Below are 21,790 nucleotides of genomic sequence, written 5' to 3'. Positions count from 1 at the left end.
GCTAATTGTTTAAATGCAAATTAGTTGTGCAAGAAACATGATCTCCAAACACCAAGACCAAATCATCCTGTAGTGGGCAGTTTAACGTTTTGCCTTTCAGGATTAAAAAAATAAATAAATATATTCGGAACTGAATAAAATAGGATTTTTTGTTTGTGCAGGGGGGGGTTTTAAGGAATTTTATAGTTGATTGAATCCTGTCTGGCCATTGGTAGCCAGCCCTGAAACTGGAACCTCCCCCTCCCCGAGGATGCATTTCTGTCTGAGCGTTTAGTAGTTTAATTAAATGATAATTACGTAATTACTGCCCCAGAAGGGCAATGCCTTCAGAATCTCTAATTCGATGTGTTGTAACATATGTGTGAAGCATTACCTTAATGACTGAGAATGATGCATGCGGAACTGAGTCAGTCTGCCGCCTATGGGCCTGGCCTTAACGGCAGTGGAATGCACTGCAAATGCACTGAAATGAAACGGATAGCCAGGATATCGCGGCCCTTCCAGTGGTCACGTCATAACAGGATTCTGCATTTTACACGCGGAAGAGCAAAAGAGCGAAATGCGCAGGAACGAGCAGAACACGAAAAAGAACACAGGGTTCTATATACGCGGTCTTTTTAAAAGATTGCAACGGCGATAAACCAAACTTGAGGCACAACAGAATAATCACTCCTGTTGCTTTGAGCCAATCGTCTTTCAGTGTCTGTCGTTTGTGTTGTTTATTGATCACGATATTTATTTACTCGGCCTTTGGTAGCATTGCGAGATTCAAAGAGAAAGATCTTAATTTGAACATCGAAAACACGCTCTAGCTAGCTTGCGCAACATGAGTAAATTAAACCAGAAATGTTTTTTTTTAAATACAATTACTAGGCGAAAATTTATTTTGATTAGAATGCCAAAGCATTATTTCTAGCTTATTTCATCCTGCTTCAAGTGTCATAATAAAATTATGAATGACATACAGTATATTTGTGTTGTTATTGTGAGTTGGCATATTATGTCAAAATAGTAGTCTTTATCACAACACAAGTGAATTGGTGCAAAACGGAGATACGGAAATGTCCTGCATTCCAAAGACGCAGCATTCCATGGGCTAGCATGACCAATACATGGGAAAAATCTACAAATTAGTGACTCTTCAGATATCGCAACATATGTGTGTATCAAGTCATTGCATTACACTGCAGTATATTCCATTTCCATGGGGTTTCTGCTGATGGAGTCTCAGGAGCTACAGAGAGGCCTCATTGCCTCTCATTAGTGATTCCCCTGTGGTAGACTGGGACTCACTGCTGGGCCATGAGGAGCCACATGGGGGAAAACTTACCATGGGTCTGATTTACTGAGACCTTCAGCTTGTGCAAAACGTTTAAGCACATGCAAAACCACTAGGATGACCGATGGATTTGCTGTGGTATTTGTTCTGCACTAATTGCTGGTTGTATTATTCGTTTTTCATGTGCTGAAATGTTTTGGATATGCTAAAGGTCTTCGTAAATCAAGCCATATGCGTAATTAAATATTTACATTCATGCTAATCAAGCTAAACCCTGTCCCTGTTATGGTACATCCACTAAATTAGTTACAGTTTAAATGCAGATGTTTTTGATATATATATACTGTATATACTGTACCTGCATATATAAACAATTTTAATTCAGCATTTTAACTTGCATCATGCCAACACTTTAATGAGTTCTGTGCTCCATCATTAAGTTTGTCATGGAATCAGAAAGTTTAGAATCTCGTAAATGTCAATCAAAGGGAAATAGAAACTACTCAGGTAATATTTAATATGTTGGACAATACGTAAACTCATGGATTTTGATAGGAGGGCCTCCTTCAGTCAAAACTTTTACATGAAAAACCATCCCTCCCGGTTCTGCTGGTCATTCAAGAGCACGTCTTCATTGAAAATCCTTGATTCAATAAGCCGGTTCCTACCTTTTAAAATTTACAAAATGTGAGGAAGTTTAAAATGAGACCAGGATTTTTTTTTCATTCTGCCTAGACCACCATGAATATTACATTACAGTATAGTAGCTGTATTTCACTCTAAAAAAAGAACAGTACAATAAAATGCTGATAATTCTCCATTTCATCGTATGGGTTTTCTTTGCTCTGACACAGCTGCGAAACCTTCCCTATCTGTAATGTGTGAGGGGGGGGGAAAGGCCCTGGAGGGGGTCAATAGGTGAATGGGGGTGTACGCTGGCATCAAGCTCGTCGAGCGCCCCACGTGACGTGGTGGAATGTTCCCTGAACTGGCCGGGAATTTTAAAATGGCCTCTCTTAATTGACCCTGCCTAGGCCTGCCTGACTGTTCTGTGGAAGCCTACTGTAATAGAGTGGTGACTGGCACTGGCGATGGGATTCTCCATGGAAAATGTTTGCATAATGACATATCGTATATGCATACGCATTATCATGTGCGAAAGAGAGTCTGTGTGTTGGAGTCTGCCTGTGTGCGTCTGTGCACGTGTATAAACAGTGTGTGTGTGTGTGTGTGTGTGTGTGTGCGTGTGTGTAGAGAGCATTCCCCCGTGGCTTCACAAAAAAAAAATAACTATCATTTTTTTGACAAAAGAAAACTGTCATTTAAAGGTTGTGACTCACTTTTAAATTACATGTTGTGATAGCCAGAGAATGGGATGACTAAACGTCACATTTTATTACCATGCAGTCTGAGGCTGTGGTTTCATTCTGACAGTTTGAGAGCAATAAATAAATAAATAAATAAATAAATTCTACAGTAACTGGCGTCTTTTAGCTTTGCCCTTGCCAAATAAACATAGGTAGACAGGGAAAAAAAAGGTAGACAGAGAAACAGACGGGTGCTGCACATATGCGTGGAAGGGTGCGCGTCGTTTGTTTCAAAGGATCTCCTCGGGTTTTGAAATGCAAAGAGCTCGTGGCTCGCAGAGGCTGCCCCTTTTTTCCCCCCAGTTTTCCCGGGAAAGCTTCTTTTTTTTTTTTTTAGCACACGGATGTCAGTGGAAGGCGTTCTGTGGGAGATTACGTCAAAACCGTTAAATTAGCCTTTCTTTAAACCAATAGCGGCTTTAACGCTGCGTAACCTTTTTGTCTTAACTTTAACTGCTTCTTCAGTTGTCTGTGGGGCGGTGCCGGGCGCGGGGGGGGGGGGGGGGTTATTTCTCCGTCTTCTGCTCTTGCAGAGCTCTTTCACGTGAGTCACATAAATTTACGTAGGAGAGAAAAGTGCTGGGTGTTTCGTCTTTTGGATCAGCGCTGTGCTGATATCGAGCCGATCCACTGATCTTTAAATCCTCTGGATGGTTCATCCCATTTGCTGAGCCTGACTGCATCAGCTAATCCACCTTATAAATATCAGTGAACTTGTAGAAGTCTCTTAAGAAAAAGGAAAAAAAGAAAATCTAAACCTTTCTATGCGAACAGCAAAGCCAAATATTGTGGGTATTACGCCTGGTTATAACTCAATCACTTATCCCTGGTGTCCACATGCTTATCATAAGGGATGATGTAATCATATTACAATAGTCTGTTAGCATTCTGGTGTGGTGCTTTTATCAAATTTCGCAACAAACTTAGTCTCACTTGTCATGTGTAGTACGTTATACTAATATTAATATTTGGCTTGAGGGAGAGAACCCATTTTGAACAAGTGTCTAATTTGCTACTGAATGTTTGGCATGTTGCAGTCCTGCAGGCATTGCCTAGGACCATAATTATGTAATCATATTACAATAGTTACAATAGTCTTTTAGCATTCTGGTGTGGTGCTTTTCTCAAATTTTTCAACAAACTAAGTCTCACTTGTCATGTGTAGTATGTGATACAAATATTAATATTTAGCTTGAGGGGAGAGAACCAACAACAAGTGTCTAATTTACTGCTGAATGTTTGGCATGTTGTAATCCCGCAGGCATTGCCTAGGACCATAGTACATGAAGTATTATGTGACTGTAAACCAGGAAGCAACAGACCCAAGCTATCTGCCATTGCAGTGATACACTTCTCAGCCAGCAGTAACTTGTTTGCAAGTTTGAATAGCTTGTAGCAGCAGTGGTTCGAATAGCTAACTAGCCGAAGTCACCGCTCTACCGGTGTCATTGTGATTCTCTTGTATCACTGGGATTGTGTGGAAGAGTGGAAGTGGTAGTCGTATTTGTTGAAGCAATAACACTTGTAGTTGAACTAGTGATAATGAAGTAAGCCTCAGTGATCTTCATTTTAGGCAAAACTGCCTTAAATCCCATGAAGCATTGCAAAAGCAATTAAGATAACTTGCTATCTCCCTGAAGGATGAATATTGGGGTGTGATATTGAAAGTGCGCACTAAGAAAAAAAAGCTAAAGCATTTCAGAGTTTGTTTTATCAGGGCTCAGCGTTCCGAAGATGAATTATGTATCTAGTGGAGAAGTGTTCTTGTCTGCGAATGCTCCAAAATTATTGAACAGCTTACCACAAAAAAGTACAAACAAGAGAATCTAGTTTAAAGTTTCACCTGAAAAATCACTTGTTACTTGTATGAATTCTAATCTTCAAGTAAAATAAATGAAGCCGCCTCTTCCTTCTCCTCCTCTTCCTGCTCCTTCTCCTCCTGCTCCTTCACCTCCTCCTTCTGCTCCTTCTCTTTCTCCTTCACCTCCTCCTCCTCCTTCTGCTCCTTCGCCTTCTCCTTCTTCTTCTCCTCCTTCGCCTCCTCATTGGTTCCGACTAGTCAGTAATTGAAAACTTATTATTACTCCTCTCATTGGACTGTTGCTGTACCCTTGTGTAACCGTCTAAGCATCAGTAAATTTGACCTGCCGTGTAAAAGAGGTAATGTCAGATCTGCCACAATTTTGAGTCACGCTGCCTTTTTAAATGAGTGTGTCCATCTGCTATGCAAATAAGTAATTATGGACAGCAGATTTTGGAAAGATCTGTGCCGTATTAAAAAAATTGTATGAATTATTCAAGCCTGTTTGTAATGCTGTAGATGGATGGCTTGGAAAGCATTTTGCTTTTAATATCAAATATATTGATGCACTCACTTGGGTCCTTTTACTGCATTACTGGAGTAGCGTTTTAATTATCGAAGGTTTAAAGAGTGACCGATACCTTGATGTGAGCGTCATTCGATGTGCGGCTGCTCTCAAACTAAAAATACAGCGAGTTTTACCACTTTGTCCCTGCCAATGACGCCTCCATTTTAACCTCCGGAACTCCTGAGTGATGTCTCCGTACCTCTCAGGTCTGTCCCAGTTTAAAATGTATTTTAAGATGCTTTTTTCCTCTACACAGATTAGCCAGCTGTGGCAGGCAGCCTCCTGTAACTGACCATAGCACCGTACAGTAGAGACGCTAGTATGTTGCTACGTAGCATGGGGAGGAGGGGTTCAGTCAGTGGGATTGTCCGTGTCTCACTGCACACCTGTGGTCCATCGGGTAGCCAGTAGCCACGCATGAAAAGTGAACTTTTCTGCCAGTAATGCACTCTGCTACCTGTACATGTACTATACACTTATGTGCCACAGTGACTGATTTATTAGTATGCATATGCTGTAAATCTGTCTAAATGTCAGAGAATAAAATTATAAAGCTCATGCACGTGTTTTCAGTGGCCAGGTCAGATAAAACGTAGAATTGGTCATCAATCAATCAGTCAATCAAATTTATTTATAAAGCACATTTAAAGAACAACTAGTATCAGCCAGGTTGATGAATACTAGATGAATAATAAGAACTACAGCAGACATAAAATGGAAATGCAGAAATACCACGGACACAAACAATCACCTAATCAAGCACGCTGCAAATGCCAGAGAATAAAAATGAGTTTTTAGCCAGGCTGAAAGGAGGCAACAGAGAGGGCAGATCTGATGGAAGCTGATTGGCTGTTCCACAGTCAGGGGGGCAGAGGTCACCCCTGTGCTTGTGTGTTTTGACTGTGGAATCACCGTGAGTCCAGTGTTGGGTGATCTAAGAGGCCTGTGCTCAGAACGCCTGTAAGATAAGGAGGAGGGGGTTCCATTCAGTACTTTAAAAATATGTTAAATGACCTTAAAATCAATTATAAAACAGATTTGAAAGAGCTGGGGGAAAGAGTCCAGAATAGGACGGGCGTGGTTCTGATGGGGAGGTCCACAAAAGCAAACAAAAAAATAAACAAATAAATAAAAAAGAAAAATTTACTCTCAGTGTATGCATTTCATAACAGGCTACTTAAAGATGCTGATGGGAGTTGTGTTAGATTTCTCATAAGGCCCTGATTAATCCATTTACAGCACTTACTGCTTTGCCCCAGTCCATATGTGCTCCCTGTGTGCACTTGCTCCTCTGGGGGGAACGGTCCTGCTTGCTTAAGGAACCGACGTTTCTGAGGTAGTTATTCAGTAACCCCCACAAGGTGCCGTCTTCCAATATCACTGCAGTAATTAAAAATGAAAACTACAGAAGACATGAGCTATTTATGGGACTCTGCTCTCACACCTCTGAGTGGTCTTTTTCTCGTGTCTAGTTTTTCTTTATTTATTACTGGAGGTGTTCTTTGCCCATTCCTCCAAACAGAATCTTTCAAGATCCTTTTAAGATTTTTCAGCCTGTGCTCGTGGTCTGCCCTCTTCGATTTAAACCACAAGACATTGATCAGGTTTGTGTCTGGAGACTAAGATGGCCATTGTAAAAAAAAAAAAAGCATTTGTGTTGTCAGTTAATAATTCCGTTGTTGATTTTGAGGTTCGCTAGGGATTGTCTTCTTGAAAGGTCCATTTGAATTTGATTAACTTTCTACCTTCAAATTCAACTGGTGGCAAAGTGAATTGCACGAGTTAACTAGCCCACATACACACAAATCAAAGACCACAGTCTGTGTGCCATTGCTCTTGTAATGATACGATATGATACGTTTGACTGCGTGTACGACGGTAATTTATTCTTGAATTAACCACCTGTTAATTGGATAATACTCTGCCATGCTTCAGTAAGACGCCCCTCGCAAGGTCATCGAGCAAATAATGTGCGTAAAATAAACATGTCATGTCTGCTAACGGTCTGTGATACACACCTTTTGTTGTTGACAGTAACCACGGTAATTTGATGCAGAGCGCGTGCAAACAAATTGATAAATAGAACAGATAATCGCAAACGGGCGATTTGCGCAGTTTATCGGAAGTGAGCGCAGCTTCGTTTTGCGGGGAAAAGACCAAAGAAGGAAATGTGCGCCTTTCAGCCAGGCAGCTAACGCGCACGCTACCGGCGGAAGAACCGGTTGAGAGCCAGCCTACGCGAGCCGACCGGGTCACACCCGCGTGCGTGGACCGAGGTTCCGATAGCATCGCTTTCATTAATCCTGAGCGAGTGCGCGCATCGCGCCGCTGATAGAAGCTGGGCTGAATAACCGGTCCTTCTCTTGCGCTAGGACATCAGCGCCGCGGCCAAACATACGGTCATAACTCCTCCCGCAGCCTTATCGCTCTTTCTCCACCGCTGCTCGTTTAGCCAGGCTTAGCGAAATGTGTAAGACCAGGAGGACTCTTTGTTCAAGGCTGAGTATCCTTCTTAATGCAATTTTATTGGATTTAATTTATTCCTTATTAAACTGCATTTAGTCTTTACTGCTTGCTGTAGTCTAACGATTCCTTTATGGATGCTCTCATTAAGAGTGCTGGTTTAATGCTCAGGTCTTTTCTGGAATTATCTCAGTGTTGCAGTCCTGCAGGCTGCAGCTGGAAGAACTGCAGACCTTGTGCAGACTGCTGGCGAGGTGGGCACGGCTGTCTGTCCAGTATGGCCAACTCTTACCCTTAAGAACTCTCTTTTGTAGAGAGTAATTAAGGACAGCTTTGGGTCCACTCTGTATTCACATATTCACACATTAGCAGCTTTCTTGGCTACATGGGAACACATTTAATTTAGTCACGCCTGAATGTAAACAGATGGTGGTACCGTGGTGCAGTCTAAATTTCCCATAGGTGTGAGTGTGCGAGGTGGGTGAAAGGTGTGTGTGTGCCGTGTGATAGATTGATGGCCTATCCAGGGTGTGTTCCTGCCTCTCGCCCAAAGCATGCTGGGATTGGGCTCCAGCACCCCCCGCGACCCTAACCAGGAATAAGCGGATATAGATAATGGATGGACGGATGAATGTACATGCGACCAGTATTGCCTATAGTGGAAGCTGTGGCCAAATAGCAACATTAGCAGCACTGAGTGTCTCTGCAGAACTTTACTGTTTGTGGTGTGAATTGAAGCCTTAATTCATTTATGATTAGAAGGGTTATTAAGCTCTATGTTTTATGTAATGCCATATGTGATTAACCTGCAAGGTCTGTCTGTTACTGCCTCTCTGCTTTCTTCTTTCCTGAGAGGGAAGGATGGAAGAAAGGGGAAGAGAGTAAGAGAAAATGAGAGACAGGGAAAGGGAGGGGGAGGAGAGACAGAGGGATAGAGGAAGGAAGCATGTGTAGCATGGCTGTGGGCACAGCGCTCTGTGTGCTGCCAGCTGTGTCTCCCCTGCAGTGGGCACTACAATACCCAGGTACCCCCACCTCTCTCTCTCTCTCTGCTCCGCCCCTCATCAGGCCCAGCCACTCCCCAGATGATACATACGTGAGATGTGTGCTGGTGAGTGCTCTCTCTGAAAGAGGGTGATGAGGACAGAGAGAGAAAAGGGAAGAGAGAAGAACTGATCACTGGGGTGTGAAAAGAGGAAGTTGTGCTGATTTTGAATATTTTTGAGTTTGATCAAATCTGTATAAATTTGGAATAATATTTTTCTCAAAATGCCACTCTCTCTGTCTCTCTCTCTCTTCTTGCTTTCTTCACTCTCTCTCTCTTCTGCTACCTCCCTCCCTCCCTCCCTCAACAAACCAGACAGTGCAGTTATGTCAGCATCATTACCGGCAGGCATGGTGAGCATTTTAAGTACAAGAGCAGTTATTGTGTGCTGCTCAGGAGGATGAGGGAAGGTGCTTCTTAAATGGCCTGGATGGGAATGGGTGGGGGGTGGGGGGCGGGGGGCGGGGGGCAGTGGGGGGGTAGTAACATTACGGGAAAAAAACACAATGTCTACTGAACCTCAGACCCTCCTCCCCCAAGACTGGTTAATAGTTTTTTTTTTTTCTGAATGCCCATATTGATGTCCTTGCTTTGGGTTATGAATCATTAATTGATCGAAGGCAAGAATGTTCTTGTGTGCTGAACATTTAGTAGATGTCAACAATTAAATGGTTATTTAATCAACTGGTTTCTGTTTGTTTTTCCCCCTAGCTCCAAAAGAACATGAAACACTTACTATAAGAGGAAACACTATCAATGCTAGAAAGAGATGCTGTGGTCACAGAAGGGTAGTGCTTTGCTACTGTGTGCTCGTGGCAGGTGGGATTATGTCCGTGGACGGGGCGTCTCTGGTTTTTGGGGAGGGACGCTTCGCTGACGGATCTCTGTTTGTTTCCGCAGGATTTTGGCCACGGTGGGGTCAGACTTTGACCTGCGGACTTTGAGGGCCGTGCGCGTGCTCAGACCACTCAAGCTGGTGTCGGGAATACCCAGTAAGTATCACCATAGTGGGGCGACGTAGCTCAGGAGGTAAGAGCGGTTGTCTGGCAGTCGGAGGGTTGACGGTTCGATCCCCGCACTGGGAGTGTCGAAGTGTCCCTGAGCAAGACACCTAACCCCCAACTGCTCTGGTGAATGAGAGGCATCGATTGTAAAGCGCTTTGGATAAAAGCGATATATATAAATGCAGTCCATTTACCATTTACCATGGTCATGCCTACAGATCTGGCTTGCTAGCTAGGTAATGGATTGAGTCTGCTGACGTGACGTTAAGCATAGTGCAATTCAGAAAGGAGAATTAGCCTGCTGCCAAGTGTGACATCATCCCTGGAGAAATAGTAAATGCAGTTGGTTCCTTTGGCGAGGGACCTTGATCTTTAGCTAAGCAGGCTAATATATCTTGCTTGTGCAAAGTGGTTAAGGAGAGCTATGGTTTGAGACCTGCAGCACGCCTACCCTGTTTAGTAAGGAGTGCTCTGAAAAATGTCCCTGTCCCTGACCCTGGCCCCTGACATTTGTATGTACGTATGTGTGTGTTTGTGTGTGTGAATCATGCCATAGTTACTGTGGTTTGTACACGGTTCTGCATCGCAGGTCTGCAGGTGGAGTTGACGTCCATAAGGAAGGCCATGGTTCCTCTCTGCTGCAGAGTGTATGTGTGCATGTATTTGTGTGTTTCTGTGTGTGTTTGCGTGCGTGTGGACTACATGCCTGTCTCTCTGCATCGCAGGTCTGCAGGTGGTGTTGAAGTCCATAATGAAGGCCATGGTTCCTCTGCTCCAGATTGGCCTCCTGCTTTTCTTCGCCATCCTCATGTTTGCCATCATCGGTGTAGAGTTCTACATGGGCAAGTTCCACCATACCTGCTTCAAACGGGACTCGGGTAAGCAGAAACAACGGCTGCACCTCATTAACTTCTACATTTACACATGATATTCTGGCACTGAGATTCACACACACACACGCACATGGACACACGGGCACACGCACATACACACGCACAGACACGCACGCACGCACGCACACACACACAGTCTGAAAACAGAATGACGATCTAAATAAAACAGCCACCACTTCCATAGTGAAGTTCATCAGCTTTAGCCAGCACAGCAGTGACCTGCTGGTTGTATAATACTGCACAGTCAATGTTCCGTACTCATTTTGCGGTGGTGATGTGTGATTCTGTGCTAATATATCTGAAGAGCTTGCAGCTGTGTGCGTCTCTGTAAGAAAGGTTGTGCCCTTGGCATCCTACCATTTTAATTGTCATCACATTAAATTGCGTGGGTGTGGAAGTCTTTATTGCAGAAAAAAAAAGCATCAGACAGTCGATATTTTAGTTTCTGTTTTAGGCCGGCTATGTTCTTTGCCTCCCATTTCCAGACCAAATTAAGGGTGAAAATCTACCCTACTTAGATATTTACTCTGCTGATTTTCAATATTCCCGCATTACTTATGCCGATCTGCCTGACAATCTGAGCTCCAGGTAACAGCCCGCTGTCTCCGACAATAAGAGGTTTCCCCCCGTGAAATCAAGTGTGTCAGGGCGCATTTGAATATCACGATGTGTACCTTTTTCCCACAAACAAACAGATTCAACTCAAGACAGATATTCAGCATAATTTTTCCTCGGCACTCTCACGTTAAATTGTTTGTGAAGGGCGTGCAAATGAAGTCCATTATTTGAACGTTACTGTACCGCCGCAGCTGCGTGTGCCCGGCGGAGCCCGGCCCGTGTGTGTCTGCGTTCCAGGTGTCATTATCTTTGCTGCTTTTCAGCTGTCAATCAGAGGGACACCTGCAAAAACTGCCGTGTGCCTGTGTGTGTGTGTGTGTGTGTGCGCGCGTGCGTGTGTGTGTGTGTGTGTGTGGTGTGTGTGTGTGTGTGTGTGTGCTGTACGTGTGTCGTATTGATATCTGTGTAGCTGTCGTGTGTTGACAGATAGTAGGAGAATAAACGTATCAGAGAATCAGGTGTGTGTACTGAGAGAGAAACCTATCACAGAATATCATTGTACTACAGAGAAACACATCACAGAGATTAGTGTTACTGACAATAGACACTACAGATCGACGAGAATACATGTACTGACAAAGACATATCAAGAGTGTGTACTGACAGAGAGAATACACTATCACAGAGATATCATGTGACGACAGAGAGAATACACATCACAGAGATATCAGTGTGTACTGACAGAGAGAATACACTATCACAGAGATATCAGTGTGTACTGACAGAGATAATACATGATCACAGAGATATCAGTGTGTACTGACAGATAGAATACATTATCACAGAGATATCAGTGTGTACTGACAGATAGAATACATGATCACAGAGATATCAGTGTGTACTGACAGAAGATACATACACAGGATCATGTACTGACAAGAGAACATATCACGAGATCAGTGTACTGACAGAGAGAATACACTATCACAGAGATATCAGTGTGTACTGACAGAGAGAATACACTATCACAGAGATATCAGTGTGTACTGACAGAGAGAATACACGATCACAGAGATATCAGTGTGTACTGACAGAGAGAATACACTATCACAGAGATATCAGTGTGTACTGGTGACATGAGAGTAAATACAACTATCACAGAGATATCAGTGTGTACTGACAGAGAGAATACACTATCACAGAGATATCAGTGTGTACTGACAGAGAGAATACACTATCACAGAGATATCAGTGTGTATTGACAGAGAGAATACACTATCACAGAGATATCAGTGTGTACTGACAGAGAGAATACATGATCACAGAGATATCAGTGTGTACCTACAATCGGAACTCTGGAGTGTGGGATTCAGATCCTCACATCCCCTGTCTTCTGCTGCCTCCTCCCTGAAGTCAACAGAACGCTTCTCCTTCACTCTGAATCAGGCCCCCTGCTGGCCCAACGCAGTTACTGCCATCACGTGTCTTACCTAAAATTCGCAGATACCAAGGACCACCAAACCTAAATCACTTATGAAAAACATCAATTTATATATTGTGTGCTTTGCGTTAAAAACGTATAGCAGGAGAGCAACCTTTGCAGTGAGCCAAAAATTGGAGAGTTTTAAACTGGCCAAGCAGCTAGGTACTCACTTTGTTATTACCTATCTTTCCTTTTTTATACATTTTTTAAATTAAATTAATTAATACAACTGCAAGATATAGATGCAGGAAGCAACCAAGTGACTAAATAAATGGCGTCCTTCTCCTCATTCTAACAGTCAGGGACGTGATAGAGAAAAGGATTTTCTGGGAGATTTGGAGCCTTGCAAATCACGTGACTTAATAAAATGCGCTCAGGGGCGCGGATGGCATCGCGGCTGTGAGCGTTTCGGGGGCAGAGCTAATTAATGCTGTCTAAACTTATTAGCTACCATCAGGCTTCGTCTGTAAAAACGCGCACGGGAACACCGCGGAGGTAAAAGCAAGCGCTCACCGTCGCTAAGTGGAACGAGCTGCCGCAGTTGAGCCTCCCGCTAATTACTAGATTAGATCAGATGAACTTCTGTGGAAATTCGCCTTTGGCTTCACCCGTAAAAAAATAAATAAATAAATAAATGCACACACGTAGAGTACAGAATCGCGTGTATGTGCACAAATTCAGACCTGTTCGTATGGAATGCTAGCGTCACGGCAGCAGGACGTAATAAATTTGATGGTGGATTTACGGTAAATACAGTCATTACATCGCACATCTTTTTGTTGCGCGAGTGATGAAGAGGTTTAGGATGAGGATGAGGATGAGGCAGAAGCGCTGAGCGCTGCAGTAGGGGGCCGGCAGCGTGGCCCCCCTCCACGGAAGTTTCCGGTGCACAGATGTGCCCGGTGGAAGGGTGTATTAATATTAATATTAATATTAAATGCTGATTGCTGACTGCCCATAGCAAAAATACAGCTTTTTTGAAATCGGTGATATTGTTAAAACATAGTACTCCATAGAAATAAAATGCAGAGCATTTTATGGTTATAATTATGGTCAAATTATCGGGTGGGTGGTACAGTACCTTGTGATTTAAAAGCTTTGTATTAACAGAAGTTAAGATTTAAATCAAGGATTTCGAACTCCTGTCCTATAGGGCGACAGTGTCGGCTGGCTGTTGGTGCTATTCAATTCCCGAGTGTTTAATTTAGGTCAAATATTGGCTAATGGGTCCCCACACTTTGTTTCAGAGGTCCTGATTGGTTGCTAGCTAATGAGTCCGCACACTTTGTTTCAGAGGTCATGATTGGTTGCTAGCTAATGAGTCTGCATACTTTGTTTCAGAGGTCATGATTGGTTGCTAGCTAATGAGTCCACACACTTTGTTTCAGAGGTCATGATTGGTTGCTAGTCCACACACTTTGTTTCAGAGGTCATGATTGGTTGCTAGCTAATGAGTCCGCACACTTTGTTTCAGAGGTCTGATTGTGTAGCTAAGGAGCCGCACACTGTGCTTCGAGGTGCATGATGGTTGCTACTATGAAGTTCACACACTTTGAGGCGGAGTGGGACAGTGGGATGGAACTGCGCTTGTAACGCGAAAGCGGGTGATTGGTTCGTTCCGGTAAGAGACACTGGCCGTTGTTACCTTGAGAGGTACTTAACCTGCATTGCTTCAGTATATATCCAGCTGTATAAATGGATACAATGTAAAGTGCTATGTAAAAGTTGTGTAAGTCGCTCTGGATAAGAGCGTCTGCTAAATGCCTGTAATGTAATGTAATGTAATGTTTCAGAGGTCCTGATTGGTAGCTAGCAGCCTGCGGACACTGTGGCCTTCCAGGACTGCAGACTGGTAGTGGCCTCTGATTTGAAGCCATTGTGTTTGGCTGACAGTAAACATCTGAGCTGGAGATGAGGACGTTGGGATGAAGCATCAGAGCCTGACAGCGGCAGTGGAGGAGGAGCCGGGTGATTGGCACGCTCCGAGCAGAGTTAACGAGGCGGCGTGTTTTGATTGGTTCCTTTGACGTGGAGACAGCGTGTTGGAGCTGCTGCTTGTTTGCGGCGCGTGAGATCCTGACAGGCCGCTAACGCAGATGCGTAGGGGCATGTGTGTTATTTTGGTAGCGGGTGAGTGCGTTTAATTAAGCGCAGATGGGGAGGGCCAGCGAGGCGCCCGCCCTGTAGCCGTTGTTAACTTTCTCCCAGCTGCGTATGAGTCATCGACAGGTACCAGGCAACCCCACCTGCGCTAACTCAGAGAGGTGTGTGTGTGTGTGTGTGTGTGTGTGTGTGTGTTAGTGTGTGAGGTGTGTGTGTGTGTGTGTGTGTGTGTGTGTGTGTGTGTGTGTGTGTGCACGTGTTCATGTTTTTTCCATGTGTGTCTGGGTTTGTGTGTGTGTGTAAGTGTAAGTGTGTGTGTCTGTGTGTGCATTAAAATGCCCACATATCTCCAGCTGTGTGTGTATTTTCACATGTTCTTGTGCTTATGTGTGCATGTATGTTGTTCCATGCATGTCTGGGTGTGTGTGCACGCACGTGTATGTGTCTCTGGGTGGGGTGTGGGTGTGTGTTTTTTTTGTGTTGTATTGTTTGTTGTGTGTGTGTTGTGTGTATGTATGCGTGTGTGGTGTGTGTGTGTGTGTGTGTGCAGTGTCTGACCCGCGTGTGTGTGTGTGTGTGTTGTGTGTGATGTGTGTGTGTGTGTATGTGTGTGTTTGTGTGTGTGTTGCTGACCCAGTCGTGTGTGTGTGTGTGTGTGTATGTGTGTGTTGCTTGCAGTGTGTGTGTGTGTGTGTGTGTGTGTATGTTTGTGTGTATGTGTGTGTGTGTGTGTGTATATTTGTGTGTGTGGGTGTGTATGTGTGTGTATGGTGTGTAGTAGTGTGTGTGTGTGTTTGGTGGTTGTGTGTGTGTGTGTATGTGTGTGTATGTGTTGTGTGTTGTGTGTGTTATGTGTGTGTTATGTGTGTGTGTGTGTGTATGTCTGTGTTTTGTGTGTGTGTGTGTGTGTTGTGTGTGTGTGTGTGTATGTGTTGGTGTTGCTGACCCGTGTGTGTGTGTGTGGTTGTGTGTGTTGATGTTGTGTGTATGTATGTGCTACCTGTGTGTGTTCGTTTTGTGTGTTACTGACGGTGTGTTGTGTGTGTGTGTGTGTGTGTGTGTGTGTGTGTGTGTATGTCTGTATGTGTATGTGTGTATCCGTGTGTTACTGACCCGGTGGTGCGTGTCCCTGCAGGCGAGCTGGCTGCAGACTTCCCCTGTGGTCTGGAGGCGCCGGCGCGCACCTGCTCCAACGACACCGAGTGCCGGGAGTACTGGATCGGGCCCAACTTCGGCATCACCAACTTCGACAACATCCTGTTCGCCGTGCTCACCGTCTTCCAGTGCATCACCATGGAGGGCTGGGTGGACATCCTGTACAACGTGAGTCTCCGCCCACCTCTGAGCGCATTGGTCTGGTGGAGCCCCTCCCCCTTCCTCCTGGCTCCTCCTCCGTTTGGTTGAGCTCCGTCCTCATTTAAGGATGTGATGCCCAGGATGGTTTGTCAGAGTTGAACTGTTAGTGAAGCTTCATGGGGGGAAAAAAGATTCCCAGAAGGAAGGTTTGGAGCGATCTTGCGTTGTTGGCGATTTGGCAGCGTCAAACACAAACGCTCTTGTCTAGGCTCGATTATCAATAGGTGGTATAGAGAGCAGCTGGAAAGGCACGTTATTTGTTGAGAATGATTTCCTGCCGTTATGAAATTTCAGCCAGTGTTGTTTCATGGGTCCAGGTGATTGAGCTCACTCCAAGCGCTGCTGGTATTTGGAGTCCCGCCTACACAGGGTCATGATTTGTGGGAGTATATGGCCATTTATGAGCAAAAGCACATCCACAGAAATCGGACGGATGTACCTCACATCAGGTTGATAACCTGATCAAAACAAAACAAAAAAAGATTTTGATAAAAACGGAAGATTTTGACCTGATCAGACTAACTGCTTTGTTAAATTATGAGAACTGAGGCTAGTGTCCCGGTAACGATGCTTAAGTATCTATAGTGCTCACCTGTGGAGTACAGTGTTGTGAGGTTGGGACTTTTGGCTGATTCAGTGAAAAGATGGTGGCTTTGGTGGCCCAGTTAGCCGTCAGTACTACGAATTCAGAAAGATTTAGAAGGTATAGAAGATGACAAGCAGCACTGTTAGGTGCCAGGTGTTACATGTATTCCCCCATTCCAGCACTTTTGGTAATTTGTATTTGTCCTAATATTGTGGCTTGTTCTTCTCCCTAGTTTGGCTTGGCAGGTCAGAATAGTGTTCACTGCGTGAACTGAACTGTGTTCTTGGCTAGAAATGGCTGTATGAAATGAGTATCGTACCTTATTGAACCTGTGTTTTGTAGTTGTCCAATGACCATGAAATGCACTTTTGTACGTCGCTTTTGCTAAATAAATGTGATGTAATGTAATGTGCCAGTATCTTCTGTAGATGAGCCTCGTTGAGTCTCCAGACTGTCGATTTGTCGATTTGTGTGATTGACACCGCACTGTGGCTCTGCTCATGGTTCAACAGGAAGCTCCACCCAGCAGTAATGAAGCTAGTCATTTCCAGTCATGGGTGTAGGAGGGCCCGGAGGGGGCGGGTGCTTCTGGAAAGCGTTCAGATGGAGCTGAGGTTATGGAGAGGGAAATTAAATTGAGACTGAATTCATAAAATAATTGGAGTAGTCTGTTCTTGCTCTGTTTCTGCATTTTTTTCTGCGCCCTCCTACCTCCCCAACTCGATTCGGGGAAGGCCACGAATGCTGAGGAAGTCATGCACGCTCCAGAGTCGTCACATCACGCCTTCAACTGGAACTCCTAGCCCTGCAAATTAGCCAATTTGGATTTTAAAAAAAAACTCCTCTGGGTTTGAGGACCAGGCTCACCAGCACCAGGATTAAAGGATTAAATGCTTTTTAAAAACATTTTTCTTTCTCAGAAACGTCTGGCCTTGCCGATGGCATTTTTTTCACGGTTGGAACAGCGCTCTGCTTTCTGTTCTCCACCTTCGTCGTACTCCTCCTCGCTCCTCTTGCCCTCTCTGCTCTTGTTTTCTCACCTCTGCCTCTCAGAAAGTTCCAGAACCTTTTTTGAAGTGGGTTTTTTGTAGCGAGGCAGGTGGTGTACGCACGCCGCGCCGAAGCGCTGTTTTATTGTATCTTCTTGTGAAGAGCGCCTTCCCTTTGAACTCGGGGTCTGCGCGTGGGCGGCTGGTGCCGGGCGGAGGTCAGCGGCGCCGCGCTCGAGCGGCGGAGAGCCTGCCAGCGACGCCTCACGCCGTACGAGGGCCGTTTGTGTTTCTGGGTTTCGGACGTTAGCGGGTAACCGATGTCGGCAGTTTCGCCGCTCGCTTCAGATCCCGTAAAGCGGCGCGAACGCGGATGCTCGCGGTGTTCCGACCCGCGCGAGGTTTCTGAGGCGGGTCTTCATTTAATCACGAGCCAATCGCGCGTTCTTGTGGGGGGGTCACAAAACCAATCGAGGCACTGTGATTGGTGCTTATATAGTGTGATGGCCAAATCCAAGTGCTGGGTGCATATCATTAGTCTTTAAAGCCACAGGGGGCAGGCCTGCTTAGTACCAAGAGCCAATCAAAGTACTTGATCAGGTCTCATCATGCCTCCGTTAGCCAATCAAAGCACTGAGTTATGTTCGAATGGGTGTCACGAGCCAATAAATTTGCTGAGGCCAGATGTCCTGTTCCAAGAGCCAATCAAAGTGCTGGAATGATTCACAATGACATCAGATTTTCAGTTCCCTGTGTGTGTCTATAGCTCCAAATTTGGCAGGAAGTGACACCCCCCCCAGTACCCCTCATAACAGACACCCCAAAGAGATTATTTGGTGGGACTGTAGCAGGGTGATGTGTCCAGTATTGCTGCTGTCACTCACTCTCCTCCTACTCCCCTCCCTGCTGTCAAAATGGTTTATCAAGTCACAGAGTATGCCTTTAAAAAAAAAAGCCCTCATTGAGGTCAACAGAACAAAAACATATTCCGTTGTGCTTTTTTATTTATCTGGCTGGACTTTTGTGGTAATTTTGACATTTTCTCTGGTGAGAAGTGAAACCGCAAATAGCCTGCCACAGTTTTCCTGCTGAAGTCTTAGACGGAGTCGGACACCTTGTGGCGGTGTAAAGTTTGAGATGGCCGAGGGGGGGATATGGTGATCATCATCATTGTTTGGCAGTGTTACGGTGACATGGTGTTTTCCCGTGCCTGACTGCTCGGGTCCGCCGGTCCTGGAGGCTGCAGGTGTGGGGTCTGCGTGACCTGGTCACGGTGCCTCTCCGGTGAGGCCGTGGTACTGCCGGCACAGTTTGTAACGCAGGTTGGGGTGGGGGGGGGGTGCTTATTCCGTGTCCCGGGAGAGGGTCTGGGGGCTGGAGTCTGAGCACGGGGAGGGAAGCCGGCTGTTCTGGCACGCCGGCGGATTCTTCAGCCAATCCTGCGATTTTTAGGAGAGGTTCCGCTTGCGAACGGAAATCCACAGGGGGCGCCGGCGTGGGCGATTTCATTTCTGCAGCAGAAACCCCCCCCCTCGAACCATCCCCCCCACCCCCCCACCCCTTCCCACCCCCCTCGTCCCTGCCGTAGCGAGTCGGTAAACACGCCTGTCGCCATGGAAACCGCGCGGCTCCGATTCCATCGTGACGGTCGGCGCGGCTTTTTGGACGAGCGCGTTCCCGGCGTCCCTCCCCCGACCTGAAGCGGCTGGGGCCGCGAGCCGTGAGAAACGGATTCGCGTCCCGCCGCGGCTGTCCGTTCCGCCTGAGCGTCGGGGAGCGGCCCCCTGGATTAAGAGCTAAAGGAGAAACAGAGTTAAAGGAACGAGAGAGGGATGGAGGGAGGGGAGGAGACCCGGCAGAGATGGAGGGATAATTGTCCTTAATGAAATTTCTGCCTTCGCATGTCCCCGGTGTTCATGGGAAAGGTCCAAGCAGTACATGCAGAAGATGCAGTCTTTTGTTCACAGTGCATTGCGTGCATTAGTGAGGAAATGGTCGGTCTCGGTTCTGAAGGGCCGTGTGTGATTCTGCATGGAGCAGGCCCTGATCAGCGCCCCGCCCACTCTATTATTACATCACCACTTTGTGTCTGGAACCGCCCACTCCTGCCCGCTCGCTCGCTCGCTCCGTTGCCTTCCCTGCAGCCCTGCCTCTGGCGTGGGGGAGAGGGAGAGAGAGAGAGAGAGAGAGAGTGGCTCAGGCCGCCGCCCCCTTTCGGCGCGCCGTGGAGACGGGCGTTGTCCCCGGAAACAGGGAAATGGTTCCTGTGTCTTGGCCGGATTTGTGGGGATGGCAGGGCAGTATGTTTACCTTCCGGCAGTGGATGGGGGAGGGGGGGGGGGGTGGGGGGTGAGTGCAGTAGTATGAATCAACAAGGCATCCCCCTCCATCTGCTGAGAGAGAGAGAGAGAGAGAGAGAGAGAGAGAGAGAGAGAGAGAGAGAGAGAGAGAGAGAGAGAGAGAGAGAGAGAGAGAGAGAGAGAGAGAGAGAGAGAGAGAGAGAGAGAGAGAGAGAGAGAGAGAGTGTGTTAAACCATCACACTGCTGGAGAACACATAGATAACCTCAAAAGCCTCAGAAGTAGCCCCACATGTGGCTCATTTGGACTTCAGCTCATCCATTACATTACATTACATTACATTATAGGTTCTTAGCAGACGCTCTTATCCAGAGCGACTTACAACAAGTGCATTACAAAACTCAGAGACAAGCGCTTTACAACATTCCTGCAAGAGAGCTACAATAGGTATAACTTTGCTTAGGTATAAGTGTGAATTAGAGGGTAGTGGGGGGTGATGAGGTGAGATGTAGCTTGAAGAGGTGAGTCTTCAGTCTACGTTTGAAGACGGCCAGGGTCTCTGCTGTTCTGACTTGCACAGGAAGGTCATTCCACCACCGTGGGGCTAGAACAGACAGGAGGCGTGACCGGGTGCTGGTGCGAGCCGGGGCAGGGACCAGGCGACATGTGGCAGCAGAACGGAGAGGTCTAGCTGGGGTGTAGGGTCTGATGAGTTGACGTAGATAGGGAGGGGCTGACCCCCTGGCTGCTTTGAAGGCAAGCACTAATGTTTTAAATTTGATGCGAGCCATCACGGGGAGCCAGTGGAGGGTGGTGAGCAGGGGGTAACGTGGGAATGTCTGGGAGGTTGAAGACCAGGCGCTGCTGCGTTCTGGATGAGTTGCAGGGGTCTGATAGATGATGCTGGGAGGCCAGCAAGCAGGAGTTACAGTAGTCCAGGCGGGACAGGACCACTGCCTGGACGAGGAGTTGGGTCGAGTAAGTTGTGAGGAAGGGGCGGATCCTCCGGATGTTATACAGGAAGAACCTGCATGAACGTGTCACTGCTGAAATGTGCTCGGTGAGGGACAGTCTGTTGTCCATCACCACGCCAAGGTTTCTAGTTGAGGGTGATGGTGTGAGGATGGTATTACCTAGGGAGATAGAGAGATCAGAGAGAGGGGAGTTAAGAGCCGGAATATAAATGAGCTCTGTCTTACCTGGATTGAGCTTGAGATGGTGGCGGACCATCCAGCTCTGAATATCACTCAGGCAGGCAGTGATGCGGGCTGAGACCTGTGTGTCAGAGGGTGGGAAGGAGAGAAACAGTTGTGTGTCATCAGCATAGCAATGGTAAGACATACCATGAGCTGTGATGACAGGGCCAAGGGACTGGGTGTAGAGAGAGAAGAGGAGAGGACCAAGGACCGAGCCCTGTGGGACTCCGGTGATGAGGGGGTGTGGCGCAGATACTTTACCAGCCCAGGCTACCTGGAAGGAGCGATCTGAGAGGTAAGACTCAATCCATTTGAGGACTGTGCCACAGATCCCCATTGCAGATAGGGAGGACAGGAGGGTGGGGTGGTCGACTGTGTCGAAGGCTGCCGATAGGTCCAGAAGTAATAAGACGGAGGAGAGGGAGGCTGCTCGGGCTGCGTGGAGAGCTTCGTTGACAGAGAGGAGTGCGGTCTCTGTCGAGTGGCCTGGTCTGAATCCAGACTGATGGGGATCGAGGAGCTCATTCTGTGAAAGAAACACAGAGAGTTGATTTGATGCAGCACGTTCAATGGTTTTTGACAGAAATGGAAGGAGAGATACCGGTCTGTAGTTCCCAATGATGGAGGGGTCTAGTGTGGTCTTTTTCAGGAGGGGGGAGATGAGGGCCTTCTTGAAGGTCGACGGGAAGCAGCCGGATGTCAGGGAGGAGTTAACCAGGGAGGTGATGAATGGGAGAATCTCGGGTGAGATTGCCTGGAGGAGTGGTGAGGGAATGGGGTCAAGGGCACAGGTTGTGGGG

General features: G+C 46.4%; 1 protein-coding gene across 1 annotated transcript in view; it reads left to right on the top strand.

The window, feature by feature from the left end:
* Window positions 1–21,790, top strand: part of cacna1bb (calcium channel, voltage-dependent, N type, alpha 1B subunit, b) — a 209,691-nt gene that overhangs the window by 77,447 nt on the left and 110,454 nt on the right. Inside the window, 3 exon segments of the mRNA XM_064308862.1 lie at window positions 9,424–9,515; window positions 10,253–10,405; window positions 15,700–15,887. Of these exon segments, the coding sequence (XP_064164932.1) occupies window positions 9,424–9,515; window positions 10,253–10,405; window positions 15,700–15,887 (433 nt within the window).

Source organism: Anguilla rostrata, chromosome 14 (assembly GCF_018555375.3).
Source record: "Anguilla rostrata isolate EN2019 chromosome 14, ASM1855537v3, whole genome shotgun sequence".
Classification (NCBI taxonomy): domain Eukaryota; kingdom Metazoa; phylum Chordata; class Actinopteri; order Anguilliformes; family Anguillidae; genus Anguilla; species Anguilla rostrata.
Note: the sequence above shows the minus strand (reverse complement) of the source record. Positions and strands in the feature narration are given on the sequence as shown.